Below are 24,933 nucleotides of genomic sequence, written 5' to 3' on the forward strand. Positions count from 1 at the left end.
TCTCTGCCTCCAGCCCCGCTTTAGCACTGTGTCCTATTGACTAGACGGCGACAAACCGAGCAGCGTATTCTACCACGTCTCTAGTCACGGTCAAAGTGGACCTGCGATGACTTGGAGCTCGGATATTCTGGACTGGAGACACTAAGTGATGCGCAACTCCAGGGGGTCACCGTTTGGACAGGTATGAGACCTGTGGCGCTCATGGATGAAGGACCAGCAGATGTTTAGTGGATCCCAATGTGGATGTAGCTCCATAACCTACTTCTTCACCAGCAGCAGGCCTGGCCCAGTTCAGCTCCACATGGATGGATCCCGCTGGAGGAGCTGTACTCATGGAATACAAAGCCCGTGCTGGTGAGCATGCCTGCCTGTCCGACTCCACTCCTCTCCGGGAGCATCTCCACAGCCCTCTCCTCCTGACACAGCCTCTCCACTCGGACATCCCCTGGTCGCTTCAAGCCCCCTCGCCATGAGGACGGGTGCTCGGTGATTCGGTGCCTCTGCACGCCTGCACGGACCCCTATTTTTGGATCGGGCTTTTGTTGGCTACACACGGGATTTATCTGCACTGTGGGCTTCCTTTGTGTCAAAGGGCTTAACGCAGAGTGCGCGGACGGCAGCAGAGCGGGGGCTTTGCTTCACCCGCTGTTGCGCCCAGCTGCTCTCTTTGTGGCCGGGCCGTGATGGCAGCCGGCCGGCCGGAGGCGCAGGACCACCCGCCCGAGAACGGCTTCACCCCCCTGGAGCACCCAGTGCCCCGGCTGCTGCCGCACATCGACGGCTCGGTTCTGCCGTCTCTGGGGGGTTTTGGGAAACATCAGAAGCAGCTCGTGGTCCTGACCTGGATACCGGCATTGTTCATCGGCTTTAGCCAGTTTTCAGATTATTTCCTGCTGGCGCAGCCCAATGGCACGTGCGTGCAACCCCTCACTAACGAGAGTAACTGGACCGCGGCATCCCCGCCGGTCACCGTCACCGCTGGCGCGCCCGCGCTGCAACTCAATGGCAACGGCACCGGGGAGGGATACGGCGACGGCAGCGGTATGCTGTGCGCCTGCAAGGAGTGGAGGCTCGAGCTGCAGACGGGACTTAGTCAGAATGTGGTTACCAAGGTAACGAGTGAGCACCAGATAGACCATCAATGTTATCTCTCTGACAGAAAAGACTGTTCACCATCATCATCATCACCAACCTCACCACACAGCGTCTTCATCATCACTGCCTCTCTCAGTTCACAGCAGAGGCTGATACACAAGAACCAACACAGCTTATTGACAAGTTACCCACTGACCTCAATATGAGAGGATGTGCATGTGTGTGTGTACAGCAGCTGATGACTATGGTGTAGCTTGGCTTAGCGATATGGTTAAAGTCAGTATCACAATAATAAGACTATTTTTCAACATTTATACGTCACAATTTGGAAAATTAATACCAAATCACACATAAAATTATCACTTTGATGTTCAGTTCAATGCACTGTGTTCCACTGTTAAGTGTCACATCACACAGTGCACTTAACATGTGCAAGGACTACCCACTGGGCAAAACGGGCAACCGTCCCACAGCCAGAGAACCAGGGATGGACCAATACATCCTTTTTCCTCCTGATACTGATTTCAACATCTCATCTCGCTGTATCTGCACATTACTACTGAGTACTACATCCTAGTGAATGTAACTGTATTTACGTGGCAGATATACCAATTTGCTTAATAGGATTGGTGTGTTGTTGCCCAGAACTCCAGGGATGCTGAAACCTCCAGATTTCGAGATCAAAACCTCTGGCATTTGATTGTTAATTTATTAGGGAAGATGCAACAATACAGCAGTTACACAATAAAGGCCTTAATGGGCCTTAAAAGTTAACCTTGAAACCCTTGAAATCTATGTTTTAAAGAGGATCTCTGTGTCAAAATCCAGTTTATAAACTTTAACAGTTCATAATTTATCTAACAATTTTGCGGCCCAAAAAAGGCCTCATCACGTTTAGCAGTTAAGTTAAATATGGAGTGTAAATTTATATAGATTCGGTTTAGGAAAAGAAATATGGTTGAGCATTTTCAAGTTACATACCTAATTGAAGGTTACGTAGGTTAGGTTTAGGCAAGTAAAGTTACATAGGTTAAGTAAAAGAGACATGGTTGGGCGTTGTTACAGTACGTACTAGTAAATGGAAATTTACGTACTTACAATGTTGCGTAGGATAGGTTTATGCAAGTAAAGTTACGAAGGTTAGGTTTAGGAAAAAAAAATGATTGGGCATCGTCAAGTTACGTACTTAGCGTAAAGTTACATACTTAGTGTAAAGTTACGTAGGTTAGGTTTAGGAAAAGAACCATGGTGACAGCGTAACTTAAAATAATAATAGCTTTAAAGGCCCTGAACACTGGTCTCCAGGGGCAGAATCCTGTGATTGCTTGACCCATCTATGCCCCTGCCTACCTCCTCACGTGGACCTTTTCTCTTTGCTATTTTCTCCTGTCAACGCAATGGTCACATGATTGCAGGCTTCCCAGTTCTATACAAATTCTGGTGCATTACTTTTCATAGTTATACGTACGAACAGTGCACAATATCATGCTAATTTGTTGCATATATTTAAACTATTGTAATCACTTTAGAAAAAAGCAAAGACAAACTGTTCACGTTGTAGAGAGTGGGGGAAAAAAAGGACCCCCAGGGACGCATGGTAGGTTACTCCAGCTGTCCTCTGTGTAAAATACAAAACTTTACTAGAGTTTTGTTTCATATTTGATCTAGACGACAGAATTTTGTAAAATGATAAAACTGTAAGGTCATATCACCAAAGCACCATTCCACTAAAAGTTGATATGTATATGACTGATATCTGTTTTCTCAGATAATGCCCGTGCTAATAACTTGTACGTAATAAACCTATACTAACAGAGTTCTCAACATCGCAACCGGCCATTTCACCACCAAAACCATCAGTCGTAACCAATAACCATCTCCTATGCTCCTCCGCACAGTCGGTGGTTCAGCGGGGAGTTCAGTAAATCATTGTTAAACACCAACACTATTTTCACACACAGCTGAACTGCTCTGCCGCACTCTTGCAGATACTCAGATCACAGTTGTGCACAAATACAGAGTGCACATCGTGCGTCCACATGTGTCCTTGGCTGAGTTTCAGATGCTGAGAGCTGCAGCGGTGTGTGCACTGACCCATGGGCTTTAGAGGAAAGAGTGGAAAGCTATCGATTTCTGTTATTATAGACACGCGTCCACATTCACACACATGCCTCTCTTTTTCCCTCAAACACTTTCTCTTTTTGCCTTCGAGATGCAAATTTGAAATTTCAATAGCGTACATAACATGTTTGCACATTCATCAACCTTCATGAATTATCAAAAGTTAAAGTCATAGTTTGACAGACTTCTGAGGACAGAGGCCCACGTTTCTGTGTATTTCTGTGTGTTTCTGTGCAGCTTTCAGATTAAAGCTGCTCAGCTGCTGATGTTTAATTCCCTTTTATCTTGTTGTGGGTGGTTTTCTCTAAAAAGTTGACTTTGAGTCCTTCCCCTCTCTGTGTTTGTCTCCTGTTTCAGTGGAACCTGGTTTGTGACTCAGCCTGGAAGGTGCACATTGCCAAGTTTTCTTTGCTGGTGGGCTCCATATTTGGCTACCTAGTGATGGGTGTCATGGCTGACTGGTAAGCTGTCTCTGTCATGTCATGTCTGCTTCTTTACAGCTTCTATTCATTAACCCTAAAATATCCATTTATCTAAGATACTAAAAAAGCGTATTTTCTCACTTAAATCCACTGGTGTCTAACTGTGTATCGTTTTAATTGTATTTATATAGGTTAAGAGATATTTGTAGGATTTCTGTCCCCATCACGAAACAATGGAGGACAATGGAGTTTTGTTTTTGTGCTTAAATCTTGAAAAAATAAATCTAAGCACGACTAAGAGTTGTAGAGCAATGCTAATAACTCTGTCAGGCTGTACTTTGGTAGTGGTGTGTGCAGAGATAATGGTAATGGTGCATTCCATTGGAAAGTTGGAATTTCCCTGTTCATAGTCTTTTTAATTTTTAATAAATTTTAACCGGAACACCCCCTGAAATTGGATTTCTAACTCAGAAAGTCAGAGAAACCTTATCAAACCTGACCTCCAAAAAAATCCTATATGAGTGCTCCACCTTCCACCTTTGAAAGTAGTAATTAAAAAAATACTAACATTTGTCTATTTTTGTTATACACACAGTCCTGTCAAACTCATATCTGTAGACATGTTGCTACAGTGTTTGTATTTGCAAAAATTCAGATGAATGCATTGTTATCAACTAGTATTGCTAACAATGGCCAACTTGGCGTGAACTGGTTATGCCAGCTTATGAGGTAAATGGAAAGCAGCTCAACATCAACATGCTAGCATGCTCACAATAACAGTGCAAACAGACTTTAGAAAGTATGTTTGCTAATATTTGCTAATTAATGTTATCAGATTATTAGATATTAAGTCATAGGTATTGGGGAAATAAAAAAATACCTCCAGATAGTGCTAAAGGAAATGTCAAAGAACTAAAAAAGTCTTTAGGAATCAAAAAAGTCTTTAGGAGTTTTCCTCTGGGGGCCATGAATATCTAAACCCATTTTCATGACAATCCATATGATACTTGTTGACATATTTTGATCTGGACTAAGATACCTATGCACTGACAGACAGTGCCATCCCTAGAACTAGTGGCTAAAAATTCAGCAGCAAAAACTCTTTCCAACAAAAAGAAAAACAAAAAAAGAGCCTTATGCAATAACATTTTAATATTCTTCTCCTAAATCTCTCTGACTTCTTTCCAATGTCCCGATCAGTCTGGTTATTCCACACTTACTGCCAACAGGAGAGAGATGTTCCAATAAACACAGTCAAGGAGATTGTATTCAGACAGACATGTTAAAGAAATCAAATCATTCAAATTGCTTTTCCAAAAGCTCTGAGCACCATAAAAACAATATTAATCTATTAATAAACACCAAATCTATCTGCACAGCTACATGAAAAAATGTTTTTTTGTAATTGGGTGAACTGACCCTTTAAGGCACACTGTTGTCTGTTAAATTCACTGTGGCCGCATCTGCAGCGTCTGAGCTACCTCGTGGGAACAAAAAAAGTCCCTGCATTGTATTTGGGATCAGTAACCATGGAAACGATGTAAAGAAATGTGCAGGCCAAAGAGGCCTCAGCTTTGACCTGACCCATTGACCCACTGCCCCCCCCCAAAACCAGGAAGTCCACACAGTCTGAAGCAAACAATGACTGGAAATGATCCCTTTCACATCTAAAGCTCCTTTCTCTCTTTGTGACAGTTTTTAAATGTCTTCTTTTCTCCCGCTTTTCTCTGTTTCTGAAGGTTTGGTCGACACCCGGTGTTGATTCTCTCTGTGCTTTTCATGCTGGTGTTTGGTCTGAGTGTTGCCTTCTCTGTAAACGTCACCATGTTCAGCACCTTGCGCTTCTTTGAGGGTTTCTGCTTGGCGGGCCTCGCTCTCTCCCTCTACGTGCTCAGTAAGTACATGCTGTCACCGCCTTGTGCCTGTCTGCCTCTTTTTTGCTGCTCTCCTGCTCCTGTATTTCCCCATTTGTGCTCTGTCATTTAGTTTGTTTAATTAATGTCATCATAAATGCCTGAGTAGTTTGGATCACTGGAAGGGACACAGGAAAATGTTTAAGATGCAAGAGGGGAAAAAAAACTACATTTGCTATATTTTTTTTCTTTGTCCCAACAACAATATCTGCAAACTGACCACAAACCCAATAACCTAAACTTAATCTTGACATTTTAATATTTAGTATTTTCACCTTGTAGTCTTCTGTGAAGTTTTTTTTAATGTCTAGACTCCCCTTTACCTTCTGCTTCTTGAAAAAGTTTGATTTTTTTATGATTGAAATCATTAATAAATAATCATTTATGTCCTAAACCTAAATAAACCAAAAAATAAGATACAAGTAAATAAATCAGGGACAATGATAGAAATAAGTCCAGGGCTTTATCATCCTAGCACTGACAAAGTCTGACATCTTACAATATATTAAAATGTTATAAATAAACCTAAAAAAATACTATCCTTAAATCCATAGAAATGTAAGAAATAAATATATAAACTTTTAAACATAGCCTAAAATTGTGAAATTTTGAGACTGAAGTGTTCCCTGTCATTTTTAATGATTGCTGGAAAAAATTTTTTTTCCCTTGACCTGAACTGTATCCTCCCACAGCCTCTACAGGTTATAATGACACTTACTGTAGTATTTTTCAATATTTTTGGGACGTTAAGTAAAAATCCACTTGGTAGAAAGAAAATAGTTCCTGCATGAAACTGCTAACAGCAAGGTCTTTTGGATTATGTTGAGTAACAGGGTCATGATTTCTGGAAAGAGACATTGCTCCTGATTTTTACTTCTTTTTTTTTTTTTGACACTTTGAGCACCAAAAGCTGAGTGCCATCTAGTTCCATTATATTTGAGAGAAGGCAGTGGCACTGCATAATCGGCAGTGGCGAAGGTGATCCTTGTGACACCAAACTGGCTGATAGCATTCTCATGTCTTTGGAGAATGCCTTCACTCCCCCACCACTGCATTCCCCACTGTCCCCTCTCCCTGCTGCCCTTCCCATCTTTCTTACCCTCTGCAGGCCCCCTCTCTTTCAGGCCAGCAGGAGATTAGTCATACATTATGCGTAAAGCGAGGGCAGACTTTGAGCTGGGGTGGTGGGGTGGGTTTTGTCCCTCTCAGCAGGAGTTCCTGATAAATCTCTGCTGAACTGCTTCTAAAAACAAACAAACAAAATGGACGCCTCCGAGCCGTCTGTCGAGAGGCTCCGGAGAGTTGAATTTAATCTGTGATGTATACAAAGGCAAAGTCAACACTAATAATGTTGTATTATGTCTCCCTTTAAGTCAAAGTCACAGTGGAGTGGAATGGGATTTATAGCCAATCTCATACGATGGGTATATGATGAAGACAACACTGTAGCCTATGGACTTAATAACTTGAGGAAAACATCTAATTGTGTTTTGTTTTTTTTGACCAATACTGTGATATAAATTCTGATTATTTTTTATTAATGAATTTCAGGCCTGTATTTATGCTTACTACACTGTAAAGCCATCCTCTCCATTTGTCTCTATAGTTTGCCCATTCATGTCCATAGACTGTATTCTAGAAGAAATGGACGTAGCCACTTTGACATCATCCACTGGTTTGTGGACTTTATTTTTGCTTTTTTGCTGACACCATCTTGTTTTTTTGGAGCTAGCAGTGACCACATTTAGACGTGAGGATGAAGCTATGGAGGAGCAAGGGGTGGATTAGGATCAAACCAGAGGACACTATACATGCCCACCAACACCAGCAACCTGACTGCACCTAGCAAACGCTAATTTGTCAGCTAAGGCTAGCACTAGCATTCTGCATGCGTAACCTACTTTAACTGTGTCATTAATTTGGATACTAATTTTAGCTAGCAAAAAACAGGCTTAAAACAAAACATAGGCCAACTCAGCAGAAAAATGAACAGGTGACTCCTTAGGGCCTGTCCACATAATGTTTTTCTTCAGCAGAAAAGCAGCAACGTGGCGCAGGGCAGCACTTCATAGAATATTTGACAGGCTGTGCGTGGCTTTTGTTTCAATTACAACAATGTTAGCTACATTTCGCCAGCCATTAATGTTAGCTATGTAGCTAATGCAATGCTATGTTAACAGTGGGTTGACTACACAGTTAACAACAAGCTCACAACAGTATAGTTATGAAAGCGCAACACTTACCAGCTACTTCCAGTGTCCATCGGCTGATCTGCTGCCACAAATAAGCTTCTCTGTCTTTCTTGTGACTGTAGCTAAGAAAAGTTCCAAGATTTTAAACTCGAGGCTGCCTCACAAAAACGACAGAGTGCTCGGAAATATGACGCTAGGTGTAGTGCTATTTGTCTATGAGGCGGAATGTGGGACATATGCTCTCTCCTTATTGGCAACAATTGAAAAGAAAAATGCTAGTCCTAAGAAAAAAATGCTATCTGGACACGGACATTAGAGTCTCTTTTTGTACAAGGGAATGCTGAAAAGTGAATTTTTAGGTGACCAAAATGTTAAAAACTGAAAACGTTATGGAAGAGGGAAAGTTCAAAGACAAAAACCCCAGCAACATCTACGGCTATGTATTGCTATACCTCTATTCTGATTGAAAGTAGCCACGCCCTAAAGCATAGCCTTCTTGATCGTGTATTTTACTTTTTTCTTTACATTATGTGGACAGGCCCTAAGCGATCAGCTGTTAGTTTATCCACTGAGTAGGGCCTATGTTTTTTTTTAAACAGTTTTTTTTGCTAGCCAAAATTAGCATCCAAATTAATGGTTAAAGTGAATCATAGATGCACTTTGTGAACCAAGCCAGCCAGCTAGTACTAGCCTTAGCTAATAAATTAGCTAGGAGCAGTCAGGTTGCCTGCTTTGGTGTACAGTGTCATCTGGTTTTATCCTAATCCACCCCTCGCTGCTCTATAATTTACAAAATGAGCATCAACCTATATTGAGGAAACTACTTGAAACTAGTGATTGAGACTATAAAATCATCAAGAAAAAGTTAACTGAAGTAATAGAACAGGTGAGAAGTAGGGTCATTGTCTCATTGTCTACAATACATTGGACATCTTTTTACAGTCAGTGGAGTCGCCCCCTGGTGGCCATTAGGAGGAATGCATGTTTAAGCCTCCTCTGCATTGGCTTCACTTTTCAGACCCGGAGGCTTCGTCCACTTCTTAGTCAATCTTCATTTCACTCACTTTACTTGTTTCTGTCCTGTTATTTCAGTCTGTTTGTCAAACACAAATACATGTAATGGGAGGCAATTTCTATATGTCACTTGTTTGTATGCTCACTGCTGACAATGACGGGATAAGTAACTGTGTGTGTGTGTGTGTGTGTGTGTGTGCGTGTGTGTGTGCGCACGTGTGTGTGTGTGTGTGTGTGTGTGTGTGTGTGCGTGTGTGTGTGCGCACGTGTGTGTGTGTGTGTGTGTATTGAGTGTCTCTGGGAACAGAGGGAACAGATTTTATGCATGCACTTTGAAGTGCAACAAAAAACATGCTAGTGTGATTGTGTGTGAGGTGCAGATGAATACAGCAGGAGGAACAGTCGTCTCTCTGCCACAGAATGAGTCGCTTTGAAGTAAACTCACACGATGACAACAGATAATAGACACTGCCGTCCCATTAACAGTAAAAAGGCATGTAGAATAGCAGCACACACATTTGAAGCTTCCAATAAACACATCCTCAAAGGCTGAATACATACTGTACTAATGCATGAGCAGAGACGAAATGCAACCCACATTGCAATTTTTCAGTACTCTAAATGAAAACGACACAGATACAGAATAAAATATAAAACTTCTCATCACTGTACCTTGTTTCTCCTTTCACTGCTTGCCAGGAAAGGTACACCAGGCAGTCACCCTGCAGGACAGAAACAGTGCAGTCCATCAGTGTTTTGGCAGAAACACATTGTTTTGTTGTATTGGCTCTGTATTGCAGTACATTAGATTTGAGATGATAAAATAACTGTGAGGTTAAAGTGACTTTAGGCTTTATTTCAAGGTGTTGACATCCATATTGGGTGAACACTGGACTCTTTTTAAACACAGTTCCACAGTTTTACGACAATTTATCAGGACTGTGATTTGAAACATACAAACTAGCTGTGGCCAAAGAAGAAGTACTTTAATCTTGTACTTAAGGAAATGCAGCAATACCACTTTGTAAAAATACTCAAATTAAAGTCCTATAATCAAGATTTCCCTCAAGTAAAAGTGCTTGTTGGGCAGAATGGTCCCTTCCAGGCAGTTACATTATTTTACTATTGGAATATTATTACTGATACTTTAACATCCAACCAACATTTTATGTTACAGCCCAAGATTGAGAACATTTTAAATACTTAAAGGGATATTTCAGATTTTTTAAGTGGTTTTGTTTGGGGCATTTAAACATAGTCAGTGTATTACATACAATAGATATCAGTTGGCACACCACTTAGGAGAAGTTAGGGAAAATCAGACACTAAGCAATGTATTTCTGTGGATGGGGGTCAGACAAAATTCTACTTAAAAATTCAGTATCAGTTTGTGTACACTGTACTGTGAATATTTTCACTGTTTTGCCTCTCCGTTAGACAGCTTGTTTTAACAGGGAAGCCATTAACGACTTTATTTTCCCCATCAATGCTCTCGTCAAAGCCACCAGACGCGAGTGAAAAAAAACCCAGTGATTTTAGCTTGCTGAACACAGGAGCTGCTGGTCTACCACTGCATCAATCCATTAATTAGTTTGTGTTATTGGAGGACTGTGGTGAATCCAAACTAACCCTTTTAAAGGCCAACGTCACACAATAGCACAAACAAACTAACTGATGGAGGCAATGGTAGACCAGCAGCTCCTGTGTTCAGTAATGTTAAATCAATAGTTCTGCCTTTCGAGAGAGCAATAATAACAGCTTTGTTTTTCCTATGGGAATCAGTGTCTGGTGTCAGAGTATAGTGGTGAAAATATTCTTGATAGAGCATACAATTAAACTGATATCACTTTTTTTGTTTGTTTTTAGATGAGACTTTTTTAGGTGGCTAAAATGTGTGTTATTGCTGACCCTGCTTGTCCAAACTGGGGGCGTGACGATCCCAACCCCACTTAAAAAATCAAAACTACCCCTTTAATATACTTTTGGATCGTTTAATCACAGGTTTTGCTTGTTAAATTTTAATCTGCAATGTTACTGGGAACTAATGCAGTTATATAAATGTAGAAGTGCAAAAAGTACAACATTTCCCTCTGAGATGTGGTAGAGCAGAAGTATAAAGTAGTATAAAATGAAAAATACTTGAGTAAAGTAAAGGTATCATTAAAAAATTGTACTTGAGTACATGTACTTACTTTTTTTTCATTGCTGCAAAGGAGGCAACCAGGGAGTGTTTACATTCACATAAAATTAACACTGTAGCAATATATCCCTAGGCTCTTAGTTTTAATGGGCCAAAAGTAACTGAACAAGTGGGACACACTTAAATAAAGTCATATTTAAAAGGTGGTCTGGTTTATTACAACAAGTGCCTATTTCAGTGGTATTAACAATGGTTCCAGTCTGTTATAATAAGACTGTAACCACTAAGCAGCACCTAGTATTCAGAGGCAGTCTCCCATACTAGTGCTAAACAGAGTCGACCCCATCTCTAACTTCTGAGATCAGAGTGTGCTCAGGGTTTGTGGTAAATCTTGTCAATCTTGTCATGTATTGTCTGTTGTGTTACTCACGTGTCTAATGTCATGTTGATATTAGTCTATGTCTAATTGAGCATGCTGCACTGAAAGCAGCTTCAACCAACCTTGGTTGGTTGGTCATTGATAAATGACTGATTGATTGACGGCTGCAAGGCAGGGTTGTCAAACTCATTTTAGTTACAAATATAATGTTATTACAAATACAGCCCAATTTAATCTGAAGTGGGCCAGATCAGTAAAACAATTGCATAATAAAACACCTTCAAAATTTCCCCTTCTTTTAGAGTACAGATGCACTAGTAAATTATGAAAATGTTTACAAAACAGATGATGAACAGCCTGAGAAGTGTAAAGCCAAAAAAGTGCAATTTCAAATATACGTCTCAATCCTGCCATGGATCTGGGCTGGGGCATGGAAAGGCAGCAAAATACGTCCTGCAAGCCAAAAAAAGATAAAATGTCTATCACAGTTATCAGATCTACCTACATGTTAGACTCTAGCCTTCTGTAGTTGTGCGCTTGCATAATTTTCTCATGCAATGAAGGTTTTTCCTTAAGCTTCGCATCTTGGTTTTCAAGGTTTTTTGCCTTCCTTCTGGTTTCCAGAAGGTGAACAACATAATTAGTCGGATTTAGGTCACGTGACTCACTTGGCCAGTCCAAAACATGCTACCACTTGTCCTTAAAAAAAACTTGGTTGCCTCGTCTGTATGTTAATAATCATTATCCCACTGCACTGTGCTAAAATTGTGGGGGACTGTGTGTAAAAAGGGCCAGATGTTAACACCCATTATGGATGTAAAAACCCTCAAATTAAAGCTGAAAAGCAGCACTTTAACACCAGAGACTGTAGACTGCTGAGTACTTAATAGGCTGCAGGAAGATCAGATAGAGAGACAAAAACATGCATGTAGCACACGTACACTGTATTATGGATGATTGTACAGTATGTATGCATGTGTCTGTCTTGCGGTCCATCTCATCGTGCCCAGAAATAATCTTTCTCCCTTCGTCTTCTCTTCCTCCTCTCTCCCGCTGTCACTGTAAATGCAGTGCTGAATTTTCTATTTCTAAATCCAGCAGCTCTCTGGCCCTTTCCATTTTCACTCTATGCTATCCCCCACTCTCCTCTGCCCCATTCATTCTATCCTCCTCCTCCTCCTCCCTCTCTCTCACTACCATTTCATTACTGCCAGCACTCTCACCCTCACTTTCTCATTTTCTCGAGGCTCATTTGAAATCTCCCATCGTTGGGTTATCTCTCTGCAGCACGCAGGCAATAATAAACTCCACTGGAGCTGCCTGCAGAAGCTTTAGCTTGCTCTGCTAATGTAAATGTGTTGATTTGTGCATTGTGTGCATATTTGGTTGTTGCACCAATTCTGCATTCTGGGGTTTATTAGTTTGCAATTTAGCACATACCTCAGGACCGCCCTCTCGGAGCCGGAAAAAAGAGCTTCCCTTATCCTCATATCTTCTTCCTTGTCTTCCTCCCATCATGCAAACTCATCTGAAAAACAGATTCATATCAATACAAGAGCTGTTTGGGTAGGAAAGTATATAAAGACCTAAACTTGCACCCCTGAAAAATCTAACCTTTTGAGTGTTGGCTTTAAAAAGCTGTTCTTACAGCAGAAAGCAGATGTAGTCAGAGTGGATTTTCACAAGTTACAATGGATTGAAAAAGTATCAAACATGCATAGACACTTCTCAAACCACTTCCGCAGCATAACCCACCTCTTTGCCATTCATCCATCCATCCACTCAATATGTTCCCAACAGTCATTGCTTCTCAAAAAAATTGGCTACTTTATGTGGAGCTTTAGAGCTTAGAATGGCTCATTGTGTCACACAAAAGTCATGTATTTAGCTCAGAGCTTTAGATTTGAGACCAGAACTCAGTCAAACTTGAGATATATACATAAAGATTTGACTTGGACTGAATGTCTGGGAGTGTTGAGATAGTGGGTGGTCAGACTGAAAACAGCCCTGGGTTAAAATAAATAGCATGGGGCTGCGTGAGTGGGTGTGTGTTTGTTTCAGGAAGGAGGAAATTGAGGAATTCCAGTTTAAGTATTAAATCCATGAGTTTGTGGGCTTCTCAGACACAAGACCACCGCAATGGTTTATAACATTATGAGGAAGGATGTTCGTGTCTTTCAAATTATTACAGCGTCATTTGATTTTTGTTGCAATGACAGTCAAGACAGTTATGGGATTCATGCATGGGCAGATTATGAAACAATGGGCCCCTGGGCACGGATATATAAGAGACCCCACCACCTCTCATACAGGAGCAAGAAAAAAAAAACTTTGGGGTTGTTTTGCCTCTTTTTGTTGTTGTTTTGTGTCTCTTTGTAGTTGTTTTGCATCTTTTTGTGGTCATGTATCCCATTGTGTTTTTGTGTAGTCAATTTGTGTCGCTATGTGGTTGTTTTGCCCATTTTTATTATTATTATTATTATTATTTAGTTTAGTTATTTTGTGTCTCTCAACATTCCTTTGTGTCTATTTGTGGTCATTTTAAGTCTATTCATGGTCGGCACAGGTTAATTTAGGTGACATTTGACACATAAGGCTTGTGGGCCTGTGTCCCCTCAATAATCCATCCATGCTTTCATGTTACAAAGTCATCACTTGCAGATATTTGATTGGCAGCTGGAAAAGGACTGGAAAAATGTTTGCTTCTAAGAGTTCTCTGTGTTGGCAGAAGGACTGGCTTCATAACTCATACATTCGTTCTGAATGTCAATAGACTTCACTTGAGTTCTGACTTGATAAAAACCTGGATAATTACAAATTGATGAGACAGAATGAGGCAGACCTTGCAAAATGCTGGGTCATAATTGTCACCATCCAGAGATGTTTAAGACTTGCATAAAGACTTGCCAACTGACTCGAAATCCCCTTTAAGGACTTGAGACTTGCTCTGGTATATATTTGACTTGAACTTGTGTGAAAAGACAGACTTGAGTATAGTTCTACTATATGTCGGAACAAAGAGTGTAGAATGTACTGCAGCAGTCATTTAAATATAAATATATTTTTATATATACTTTCTATATATGTGTATATATAGTTTCTGGTATGTTTTTCTCAAAAAATTGTGTCAATATTTGAATTCACAGTACATTCTGTGTATCCCAGCTGACTGGAGCTGCTGTAGTTACGAAAAGAAAATAATTCAAAGCCAGTTTTCAAGGCCTACAGGGAGTGAGCATTTGGTACATTTCAGTGTATTTTAAGTTTTCAGTGAGTGAGGTTTGCATGCACCCAAAGGAATTAGGCTGCAGATGCTTTTACACCAGTGAGACAAGGTTAATATCTGTGTGTCTTTCTCGCTGTCTTTGCTCCTCAGAGACTTGGAGGTAATGACAAAGACATGCAGCATATATATGTGTGAGTGAGTGTGTGTGTGTGTGTGTGTGTGTGTGTGTGTGTGTGTGTGTGTGTGTGTGTGTGTGTGTGTTGAGCTGGGGGGATGACTACTGCAGACTCAGCTGAGGAGAAGAACTGTCCTGTCACGCTGTGCCCTTGTCAAACCTCCTGTTTCCCATCCCTGCCTCTCTATAAGTCCTCCACCAGGCAGCATTAAGGCAGACCATATCTGGACCTGCACCAAAGCATAACTGGCTACAAACTGGTTGCGGTGACTTCACATGAGTTTTGCCATCATTATTCAGAGACAGGTCAATCATACAATCATATAAATAACCTCTGTTGCTATTGCCAGAAATGGTAGATATTTAATCAAAACTAGAATTACTGCCTACTAGTTGTATGCCTCCACAAACCAGTCAAGGCGTTAAAGCTTACAGTCATGTCTAACCACACTCACATGTAGCCATGAGAGTTGACAATGCTTCAAAATATGGATGTTGCTGCAAAGAAGCTACATATTCTAAAAGGTAGATGCGTCGCACATCTTCAACCCAACAGCACGGAAGACCTACACAATCAGCACAGCTTCAAGGTGGACACCCAAGATTAGTGTCACCAGTTCTGTATCTGACCAAATGTCTTCCCTTCTGTTCCTAAGATATGACACTAATGGCCAGAAAAGTGTTTTGGCAGAACATTACCATATCACCATAAAGTTTTGGATATAAAATGTCATTGCTTCATCAAATAATTCTATTGAACATTATGTGTGATTTTTTGTCATATTAAGCCTATGAATTCCCGAGTTATGGCCTAAAATATGTTTTGTGTGGTCAAAGTGACATTTGACCAGTAAATTCCTATCAGTTCAGTGTTGAGTTCAAGTGGACCAAAATGCCAAAATTAAAGAAATTCCCCCAAGGTGCTCTTGAGATATTGCATTCACAAGAATGGGACACACGGACAACCTAAAAACCTAATGCCTCTGTCCTCTGTCCACAACTGTCATGGAGGCATACAAAGCAAAGAGAAAAGAGAATAGCAAGTAGTTGAGGATGAAACACAAGTCCTGCTTGCTGTGTGGAGAGAGAAAACTGTGCGGGTGGGAGCTGGGAATCCCGCATAAGTTGTTGCAGTGTAGAGAGAAAATTAAAAAAAAAACCCTTGACAACAGTGGAAAAAGTTGTTGACCACAAACACAGCAAAGGGGTAGACAGAAAAATGTTCCATTGGTTCACAAGTACGTAAGAACCAAATCCCCAAAATAGCCAGGTTACCATCCTATATGTGAAAAAAGAGCTGCAAATTCTACATTGGAGATGCTATTTGATATTTTGCATGAAACATGACAATTTATCAATTATCAAGACAGCAACGTTGTCAGTCAACTAATCATTTCGGCTAATTGATATATTGTCGAATCATTTTCATCACTACATTTTGCCCTCTCTTTCAATCTATATTTGAAGTGCGTATCACCTCCTGCACTTTCCCCATACATTCACATCACACACAAACACCGACTGTGGTACTCGCTCTGAACTCAAGCTGTTCAGAAGCCAACTGTCTCTGCACCCCAGGCAAGGTTAGCTAGGGAGCAGCAGACAACACAAAGTGTGTGTGTTGGTGCTGTCAGCCATTTGTCACCAAAGATTAGTTTGGCCATTAGATCAGCTGCTTTTTGATGCCTCCTCTTTGTCTTTAGCCTCCCTTTCTTCCATTATGCTTTTTGTTTCCCACTCCCCTCTGCAACTGTTCATATGTCGGGACAGTGGAGAAGCTGCTGGGTGAAAGGAGGAGGAAGGAGAAGGGGGCGAGGAGGGTGGGTAGAGGTGGGGGGATGGTGGCTTTACAAAGGGTGAGGGAGCCACTTCAACCCTGATGAGTGAGAGGGAAGAGTGGGCAGAGGGGGGTGGGGTGGGGGGGAGGTGAGTGAGGCAGGATCAGCCCACAGGGGGGGCAGTGAGATAATCAGCACAAGGAGAACCATTCTCCCACTCAGCTGGAACAAAAGGTCCTTGCCAGCGAGTGTGTGTTTGTGTATGTGTGTTTATATGCATGTGTATGTGTGTGTTGATATCCCAGTAGAGTCAGCGGGATCAGAAACCTCCCCAGAGAGTTGGGGAGTGGTTTTTGTTTTGTGAGGTAGGTTTAGAGATGCATTGCCTTTGCCAGGGTACAGCTTTTTTCCACTTGTCTGTGTGTTTGTGTGTCCGATCCATGCTTATCGACTGCTGTGGACAGCGGTAGCAGAGACACAGCGCTGTGCTGTGTGTTAGAACAAACAACAGAGGTGGAAAGTCACTGAAAACAGTGCATGCAAATCAGAGAAATCAGAAGCAGTAATTGGTGCATTAAAATAAACAGTGCAAAAGTCAAAAATCACAATATTAAACAATTTTTACAAAAGAAAAAATATTAGAAATATGTAGAAATCTGTTGTGAAAGTGCTAGAGCGGTACAGCTTTCTGCTGAAATGTGCAAAAGAAATATAGATTTGTAAAGCTTTAAAAAAAACTAGTGTGTATGATTTAGTGGCATCTAGAGGTGAGGTTGCAGACGTACAACGTACTGAAACTTCTACCGTGTGCCAAGCGCTTTGGAGAACTACAACGCGAATGGTCTTATCTAGAGCCAGTGTTTGGTTTGCCTCTTCTGGGCTTCTGTAGAAACAACATAGCAGAGTTATTAATAACATAATCCATCAGTGGTTCTCCAGGTCAAGGATGCTTCCTTGATAGGATAGGTTCTTCCAAGTCAGATCCTAAGGAAGCTAGGCAAGACTCCTTTCTAGCCTCCAGGGAACACACACATTGGAACAGGATAGCAAATGCCCAGATGTCCGTCTTTGAAGAGGCCCCAGCCTTCAGTTCCGTCATATTGTGTACAAAGTATTGTGGTCCTTCAGGCCCACTGAGGATACACATGCATCCCTGAAATTCTCTGAGGGAAGGACTCGGTCCTCGATACATTGGATACAAGGGTCCTGGACATTGGATCAATCCTACAGTGGGATTCGATGACATAGTCTCCTTGAACTTCAGTCATTTAAAGATCCTTCCTTGACTTTGAGAAGCATCACATTTCCTTCAATGTATTCTTGTCGGTCAAGGATACTTAACTTGCTTTGCTAAGGAGCCACTTTTGCAGAATGACAAGATGCCGGAGGCCGGCTGCAGCAGCCCCATACATGGTTCAAGGATTTTAGAACATTTCTAGGATTTTAGGACGTTTCTGGGACATGTCTAAGATTTTAGGATATTTCTGGGATTTTAGGATATATAGGATTTTAGGATGTTTGTAGGACTTCAGGTAATTTCTTGGATTTTAGGACATTTCTCAGATTTTAGAACATTTTTAGGATTTTAGGACATAAGGGGCTTACGTAGCTAGGACTTCTGTTGGGAGATGCAGGGATCCTCTAGTGGCACTGTTTTTGATAAACAAGCTGTATTTTGATGCTGTTTAATGCACTCTGACACCTTATGTGTACAAAAAGTACAAAAAGGGAAAATCTAATATATTAGAACTAGGAATTTGAAGAGAAAAATAAGCCAAACTGTAAAATTATTACTTAAACATCCATCACATTCAACACACCAACGTCCTTGGACAACTATGAGCAGACATACTTGTGTTGCACACATATTTTTCCTGCACAATGAGGGATTATTACAGATATTTCACATGTATTGCCCTTCATTTTTATCTTAATATAGTTGTTTGGCAACCTGGCTACACAGCCTGATTAAAAGAAACCAGAATTATCCTTTCAGAAAAACATTTGAGTGTGAGCCCTGGTACTATTTTTACATTTGGGTGTTACAACTTTTTACACTAATGGCTCACAGACAGACAAATTTGTCTTTCTGCTTTAATGCACAAAGACAGGGTGACGATAGAGAAGACAGGTTAAGGATTATGGGTCAATGTAATTTCCGTCATCTGTTTTGGTTCCTGTAGGGAGGGCTTTTAGATATTAACTTTAAACCTGTCTGTCTGGGGCTGAAGACAACAGAGATGAAGGGATTTCCAGTAATACCTTTATTTTTTCTTTCTCAGCTTTGTGTTCTTACTCAGTCATTTTCCTGTGTTTCTCTTATCTGAAAATCCCTGTCATCCTTCTTTATTTTTCTTTCCTTCCCTCTCTCCAAGTGTTTCTCTCTCTCTACCTCCCTCTTGCTAGTCTTTATTATCATTCCTCCAGTGATTCCGCTCATGAATGGAGGGACTTTCTTAATGTCCTTTAGGGGGAGAGTAATTTGTATTCCACCCCTGTCTTCCCACTTTCTCTTCTCCCTCCCGTTCCCTTTCCTCACCCTCTCTTTTTCTCCCCGAGAAATGGTGGCACGTGAGGCCAGGTTAGTGAGTCTCCCTCATCCTCCCTCCCTCCCACGATGGTCACCTTCAAAAAGACCTTGCCATATGGGCCAAGCCATCTGGACTGTACCATGTTAGAGGCAGTAGGGGAGGGGATGGGAGCCCGGTTGGGGGGAAATTAAGGGGCGGTTACAGTGAAACGCTCTCTGAGCAGCTGAACCCTCTCAAAAGCCTTGACGTGCAGTCCATCCTGGTTTTTTAAAGAGGTCTGGTGTTAAACTAGTGTGATCTCATGGGAAAGATCAGTAATAGGAGTCCTTAATAATTCAGGGAGGAAATTCAATACGATGGCCTCTCCATTAAACAAACACACTCATCACACTCTTCCAGGCCATTAAGGCTGCTGCTTAGTTTATGATGGTAATCACATCTATAGTCACATCCACACACGTGCAGCTCATGCATTATTTACTCCTCTCCACCGGTGACACTACTAGAATCTATATTTTATGTGAATCTAAATCTTCCTCTTTCACTTCTCTCCTTCTCTTCATTTCAGGGATTGAGCTTTGTTTGCCAGCCTGGCGCTTCTCCATGACCATGGTGGCCAGTTTTCTGATGGTGGGTGGGCAGCTACTGATGCCAGGGGTGGCCGCTCTGTGCCGCAATTGGCCAGACCGGGACGACTGGCAGGTCCTGCAGATTGTTATAATCAGCCCTTTCGTTCTGATGCTGCCCTACGTCTGGTGAGTCCCGCCCTCTGAGGAAATCCACAGTGGGGAGGGAGGAGGGGGGGTGCAGATTCTTGTTGCACTGAGCCAGGCGATGGCTTGTACAGTACACACTGCACAGTACTGAGCAGCCTCTGCTGCAACTTACAAACAATACGCTCTTTCTTCTATTGTTTTTTCTTCTTGCCCCATTTCTGTTTCTTTCTTCTTGTTCTTGCAAATCTGTTCTCATCCTTCTTTGTCTGTTCTCTCCATGTCCTTCCTTTCTTTTTCTCACTCAACAGGCTTTTTCCCGAGTCGTTGCGCTGGTTGCTGGCCACCCAGCACTACAGGCGGTCCAAAGCCATGATGCTGCGTATTGCCAGGAAGAACCAAGTTAACATGTCGACCGAGCCGAGTGGAGTTCTTACAGGTGAAGGACAACAAACAAAACCCATTTCCTTATGAATGTTTACTTTCTTTGCTTAAAGGGATAGTTTAGATTTTTTGAAATGGGGCTGTTTGGGGTGCTTATCCATAGACAGTGTATGATATACAATAAATTTTAGTCAGCACGCCCCAGGTTTAGAGAAACAGGCTTGATCCTGACATGGAAGCAAAGCAGTCTACTGCTGTGTATTGGGGTAAGCAACAATATGTAGCTTAGCCTCCTAAAAAACACTCCCATCTAGAAAATCAATGCCAGTTTAAATTTATGCTATATTCAGAATATTTTAACTGCTTTATCTTAATTTCAGACAGCAATTTCCAGCTGGAAAAGAAAGCTGTTATATTGTTCTTGTCAAATCCAGACTCCATCAAGAAAAGTTTGTGGCCTACGTCTGCCTCGATAAAGTATTTGACTTTGGCTTTTATAGGGTTAATTCCAATTCACCAAAGTCACACAATAACACAGACTAATTAACTGACCTATTCAGCAGTAGACCAGCAGCTCCTGTAATCAGCAACCTAAAATTACTGGTTTTTTTCAATGGAGTCTGGTGGCTTTGATAAGAGTATTGATGGGGAACTGAAGCTGGTAAAAGCTTCCCTGTTGAAATGGGCTGTCTGGCAGAAAGGTAAAGTGGTGAGAATACTTTCATAATTGCATACACTTAAAATTATATTGATTTTTTAGGTGGAACTTTTTTTTTTTAGTTGGCTTATCCGTTTTGTTGTTAACGTTGTCAGAAGCAGTGCATTGCTCAGCTTCCGTGTTGGACTTCAGCCTGCTTCTCCCAACTGGAGGCATGCCGACCAACATGTACTGTTTGTAACACACTGACTATTGAAAAGTACCCCATACAACCCACTTCAAAAAATGCAAACCATCCCTTTAATACACCTCATTATAGGAAATATTTTGAATTGACATCTATGTTATGTTGCTGCTGCTTCTTGGCGTGTGATGAAATGAACATGCAAGAAACACAGAGACCTGAGACACATACAAAGGCTTACAGATCTTGTATGCGTATGCATATGCGCAAATATTTCCCAACTGCTTCTATGACGAAATCACTTGCAATCAGACAAACACATACATCACCGGAAGATCAATTAAGTCTGACTTCTTTCTAAGGCTCCCACTAATGATCATATTCATTAGATTGATCTGTTCTGCGATTCATCATTTCATTAGAATTGTCAAAAAACAGTGAGATGGAGCCCAATGTTTACATCCTTAAATAACTTGTTTTGTCTGATCAACAGAACAAACCCCAAAGATATTCAGTTTAGAATAATATTGGGCAGTAAATTAGCACATTTGAGAAGCTTGGATGATCAAAAATGTCGACAGGTAATTGTCTTGCAACCGTGCAGTCTTTAAAGAAGTGACCTTAGCTCTCTCCTCTTGTCTTGGTGATTGATGCAGTGTTTCTGCCTCTCCCTGTGGCCAAGCAGACGGATAGATGATGAGAGTGGGCAAAGGGATGTGCTATATCTATCTTACACCCCCACTGCACATGAGCCTCTCTGTGCTAACGGTCCCTTAGCGGCCAGCCTCTCATTACCTTCTCTAAGGAAAGGTCTCAAGGTGTGCGTTTCATGTTTCTTACCAGAGCTGGAGCAGGAGCTGCACAAGAAACCCCAGAGGACCTGCATTGTCAAGATGATGAGCACCAGGAACCTGTGGAAAAACATAGTGGTGCTGTGTGTCAACTCGTAAGTGTGTTGTGGATAGTACAGTCCTTTTCTTATCAAAGTCGACATCCATTGTGTCAAGAGAGCATGAATTACACATGAACTCGTCCCCCAGGTAGAAATAAAGACATGTATGTGAGTGAAAACCCCACTCGCCCATGGCAGACGTGTCAGGTACCATGTCCACTTTCTGATTGTGTCTTTATGTGTTGTCTGCACAGGCTGACAGGTTACGGGATCCACCACTGCTTCGCCCGCAGCATGGTGGACCCGGAGGCCCAGCACACCGCTTTGTGCCACGCGGACTATTACACTATGGCTGGCATCGCCATGGCAACCTGCCTGGCACTTTGCCCCGCGGTGGGGCTGATGGGTCGGCGTGGAGGGCTGCTCACCTTCATGATCATAACAGCCCTGGCATCGCTACTACAGCTGGGCCTACTCAACTGTGAGTCATCACAAAGTCCTGCAAGACTTAGTTACTATTGTATCAAGCATCCTATCAAGCTTCATGCAGTTTACACTGATTAAACACTAAAAATTGGTTGTCATTTTTCAAACGATAAGTCTTTGATCTCTGACATCTTAGTTTTAGCTGATGATTGTTCATTTTGACACTTGAAATGACAGCTGTTGATGGCATATTTTATCAGCTGCACTCCTAGCTTTATAACATTTATTGTTATTATTATTATTATTATTATTATTATTATTATTATTATTATTATTATTATTATTATTATTATCGTTTTTGGCTGACGGAAAACCTTGCATAAGGATCTAAACTATAAACTATAAACTTTGAGGCTAAAATGTGCATGTTCTAGGTAAAAAGTCTGTATTTTCATAAGCGAGTCATGTCAAAGACTTGGAAGTAAAGGAGCAGGATTGTTGTTTCACATGTTTAATATAGTTAGCCCTAATTTTACCACATAGCACTTCAACAAAAAATATGTGTAATATCAGAGTGGTATTTCTTGCTGTGCCTAAGGATTGCTATAGATAAGCAGTTGTGAGAATATTAGTTAATATCTATATTTCTTTAACAAGAGACATGTTTCAAACACGAAGAGTTACCAATACATAGCAAATACCTTTCAAGCCAGTAGTAGGGCAGAGCTGCTAAAGTTAGCCTGTACGTTGATATAATGTTAGCATCATCCCGGATAAGCTCCCAGAACAAGGCTTTATTTAATAAGACTCAACAAAAATATACCCTTATCTAATGTTATGCTATTCCTTGGCCCTCGGAAGTAACTATGGTTGCAAATGTAGGCAATAAGTTAGTTAACATTAGCACCTTACTGTAGTAAAGCTGAAAAACCAACCCGTTCTCACTCCAGGGCCACCAAAATGGCAGCTTGGTGGCCACGACACTCAAGTTACACCTCTAGCCTCAGTTTCGGATGTATCAGTTTTTGTGTCAATATCTGCTTGTTACATGCTACAGTGACCCTTCAAAATAACTTTAATGTTCAGGATACACAGATTTTGCCATCATGTTTAGGCAACGAAAGTACTTGGTAAGGTTTAGAAAAAACATCATGGTTTGGGTTAAAATAACTGTGTTTTGCATCTCAAAGTATGTCAATTGACTCGACGTACTTCATGCCATGTATGTCTCATGATGTTAACTATGCAACATGTTAAAAAAAATAAAAACCTCTAGATTGACTTTTGATTTCACACAGGACAAGGTCAGCAGTCTCCTGGGTAAAAGTCCTGTGTTTGTTTGACCCATCCAAAGCCTCCCTTATACCTCCAGCAGACTTTCTTGTTTTTTATACTTTATCAATGTAGCAGTTAGTTGAAAGCAGGATGAGTCTCATATAAATGCTAAAGGGTAGCTTGTGCATCAGTGTCACCCGCCGAGAGCCACGCTGCTCCGTGCACTTTGCTTAATCTGCATTTAGTCATAAGCTTTGATGGACCTGCTATGCATATTTGTGGTTGTTAAGCTATAATTGAACTGTGGTTCTGGAAAAGGCTTGGAAAAGGTATGTCAGAAAAATCAGTTTAGAAAGTTCTGAACATTATTGGAAAGCAGAAACTTGAAATTCAACTGTAAAGTTAAGTACTCCCTGTTTCCATCCCTGTGTCGTTAAAACAGCACTGACTGCAGTTAGATTCTCGGTCTGTTAGGAGCCTCCCCTCATTCTCCCTTTTCTGACCTACATATGCAGCGCAGGAGTCATTATTTCAGGCTTCAGTGGTAAACTGTTCAGGGTTCTCCTGAAGGCTTTTTTTCATTCTGCTTGTTATGAGTCAGCACTGTGCTGCCCTTTGTGCTTACTAATGACGTCCTCTCCTCTACTCTCCAATGCTCACTAATGGAATCTAGTGATTGGGAAGTACAGCCTTCGCCATGACACAGGTACACCCATGCTACATTGATTTGTTTTATATTGTAGTCTAATTTAAGGTCTCTGTGCAATAATACATTATAAACACCTTCATTTGTGGCCAAATCAAATGAGCTGCTTATGTTTCATGTTGGGTGTTTCTGGAGCACTTACGTCCTTCTGTCCTCCTCTTGCCAGTTCTACGGGACACCCTGAACAGGAAATTCTCGGTGGCCTTCTCCATCATCGGCATGTTCTCCTCTCACGCAGTCAGCATACTCAGCATTTTCTTTTGTGCTGAAATCACTCCTACTGTCATCAGGTGAGCCTAGATGGTCATAAACACAAAATACAACACTTAGGGGAGCCCTCTGCAGCAGGCGAGCCCCACATCGTATCCAAAATCAATTCTTATTTGCTACCTATAGTGTACTATGAGACATTCTACTGCAAAATGTGTGCACTGCAGTGTCAAAAAAAATTATAAGAATGTTTAATATAAAAGAAATAGTGAATGAGTGAGTGATATCAGGCCCACTTTGTGTCCCATAGCTGTACTACAAAGTAATTTTAAGTTTGTTTGAGTATGTAGTGTGCTAAACATACATGTAGAATTCCCTCCAGTCAGAAAAATGTGAGCATCATCCTTTATTTTTTGACTGGTGTTTTGCTACAAAAATGTATGAGGTCTTTGGAAAAACTTAGCTATTTTTTGTGTTTAATTGACAAAATGGTAAAATA

General features: G+C 41.2%; 2 protein-coding genes across 2 annotated transcripts in view; one reads left to right on the forward strand and one right to left on the reverse strand.

Moving 5' to 3' along the window:
* Positions 1-24,439, reverse strand: part of dspb (desmoplakin b) — a 70,241-nt gene extending 45,802 nt beyond the window's left edge. Inside the window, exons 1-4 of the mRNA XM_042513664.2 lie at positions 24,367-24,439; positions 21,766-21,836; positions 12,717-12,804; positions 9,430-9,479 (exon numbers count right to left, since the gene is read on the reverse strand). The gene's annotated coding sequence lies outside the window, so the exon portion shown is untranslated. The remainder of the gene's footprint in view (positions 1-9,429; positions 9,480-12,716; positions 12,805-21,765; positions 21,837-24,366) is intronic.
* slc22a23b (solute carrier family 22 member 23b) overlaps positions 1-24,933 on the forward strand; it is a 27,963-nt gene continuing 3,030 nt past the window's right edge. The window contains exons 1-9 of the mRNA XM_042513682.2: positions 1-1,112; positions 3,574-3,677; positions 5,378-5,532; positions 19,555-19,741; positions 20,011-20,138; positions 21,769-21,871; positions 22,072-22,298; positions 24,192-24,224; positions 24,391-24,514. Of these exons, the coding sequence (XP_042369616.2) occupies positions 684-1,112; positions 3,574-3,677; positions 5,378-5,532; positions 19,555-19,741; positions 20,011-20,138; positions 21,769-21,871; positions 22,072-22,298; positions 24,192-24,224; positions 24,391-24,514 (1,490 nt within the window). The 5' untranslated portion in view covers positions 1-683. The remainder of the gene's footprint in view (positions 1,113-3,573; positions 3,678-5,377; positions 5,533-19,554; positions 19,742-20,010; positions 20,139-21,768; positions 21,872-22,071; positions 22,299-24,191; positions 24,225-24,390; positions 24,515-24,933) is intronic.

The sequence above is a fragment of the Plectropomus leopardus genome, chromosome 5 (genome assembly GCF_026936395.1).
Source record: "Plectropomus leopardus strain MGB_pleo_1.0 chromosome 5, ASM2693639v1, whole genome shotgun sequence".
NCBI classification, from domain to species: Eukaryota; Metazoa; Chordata; class Actinopteri; order Perciformes; family Serranidae; genus Plectropomus; species Plectropomus leopardus.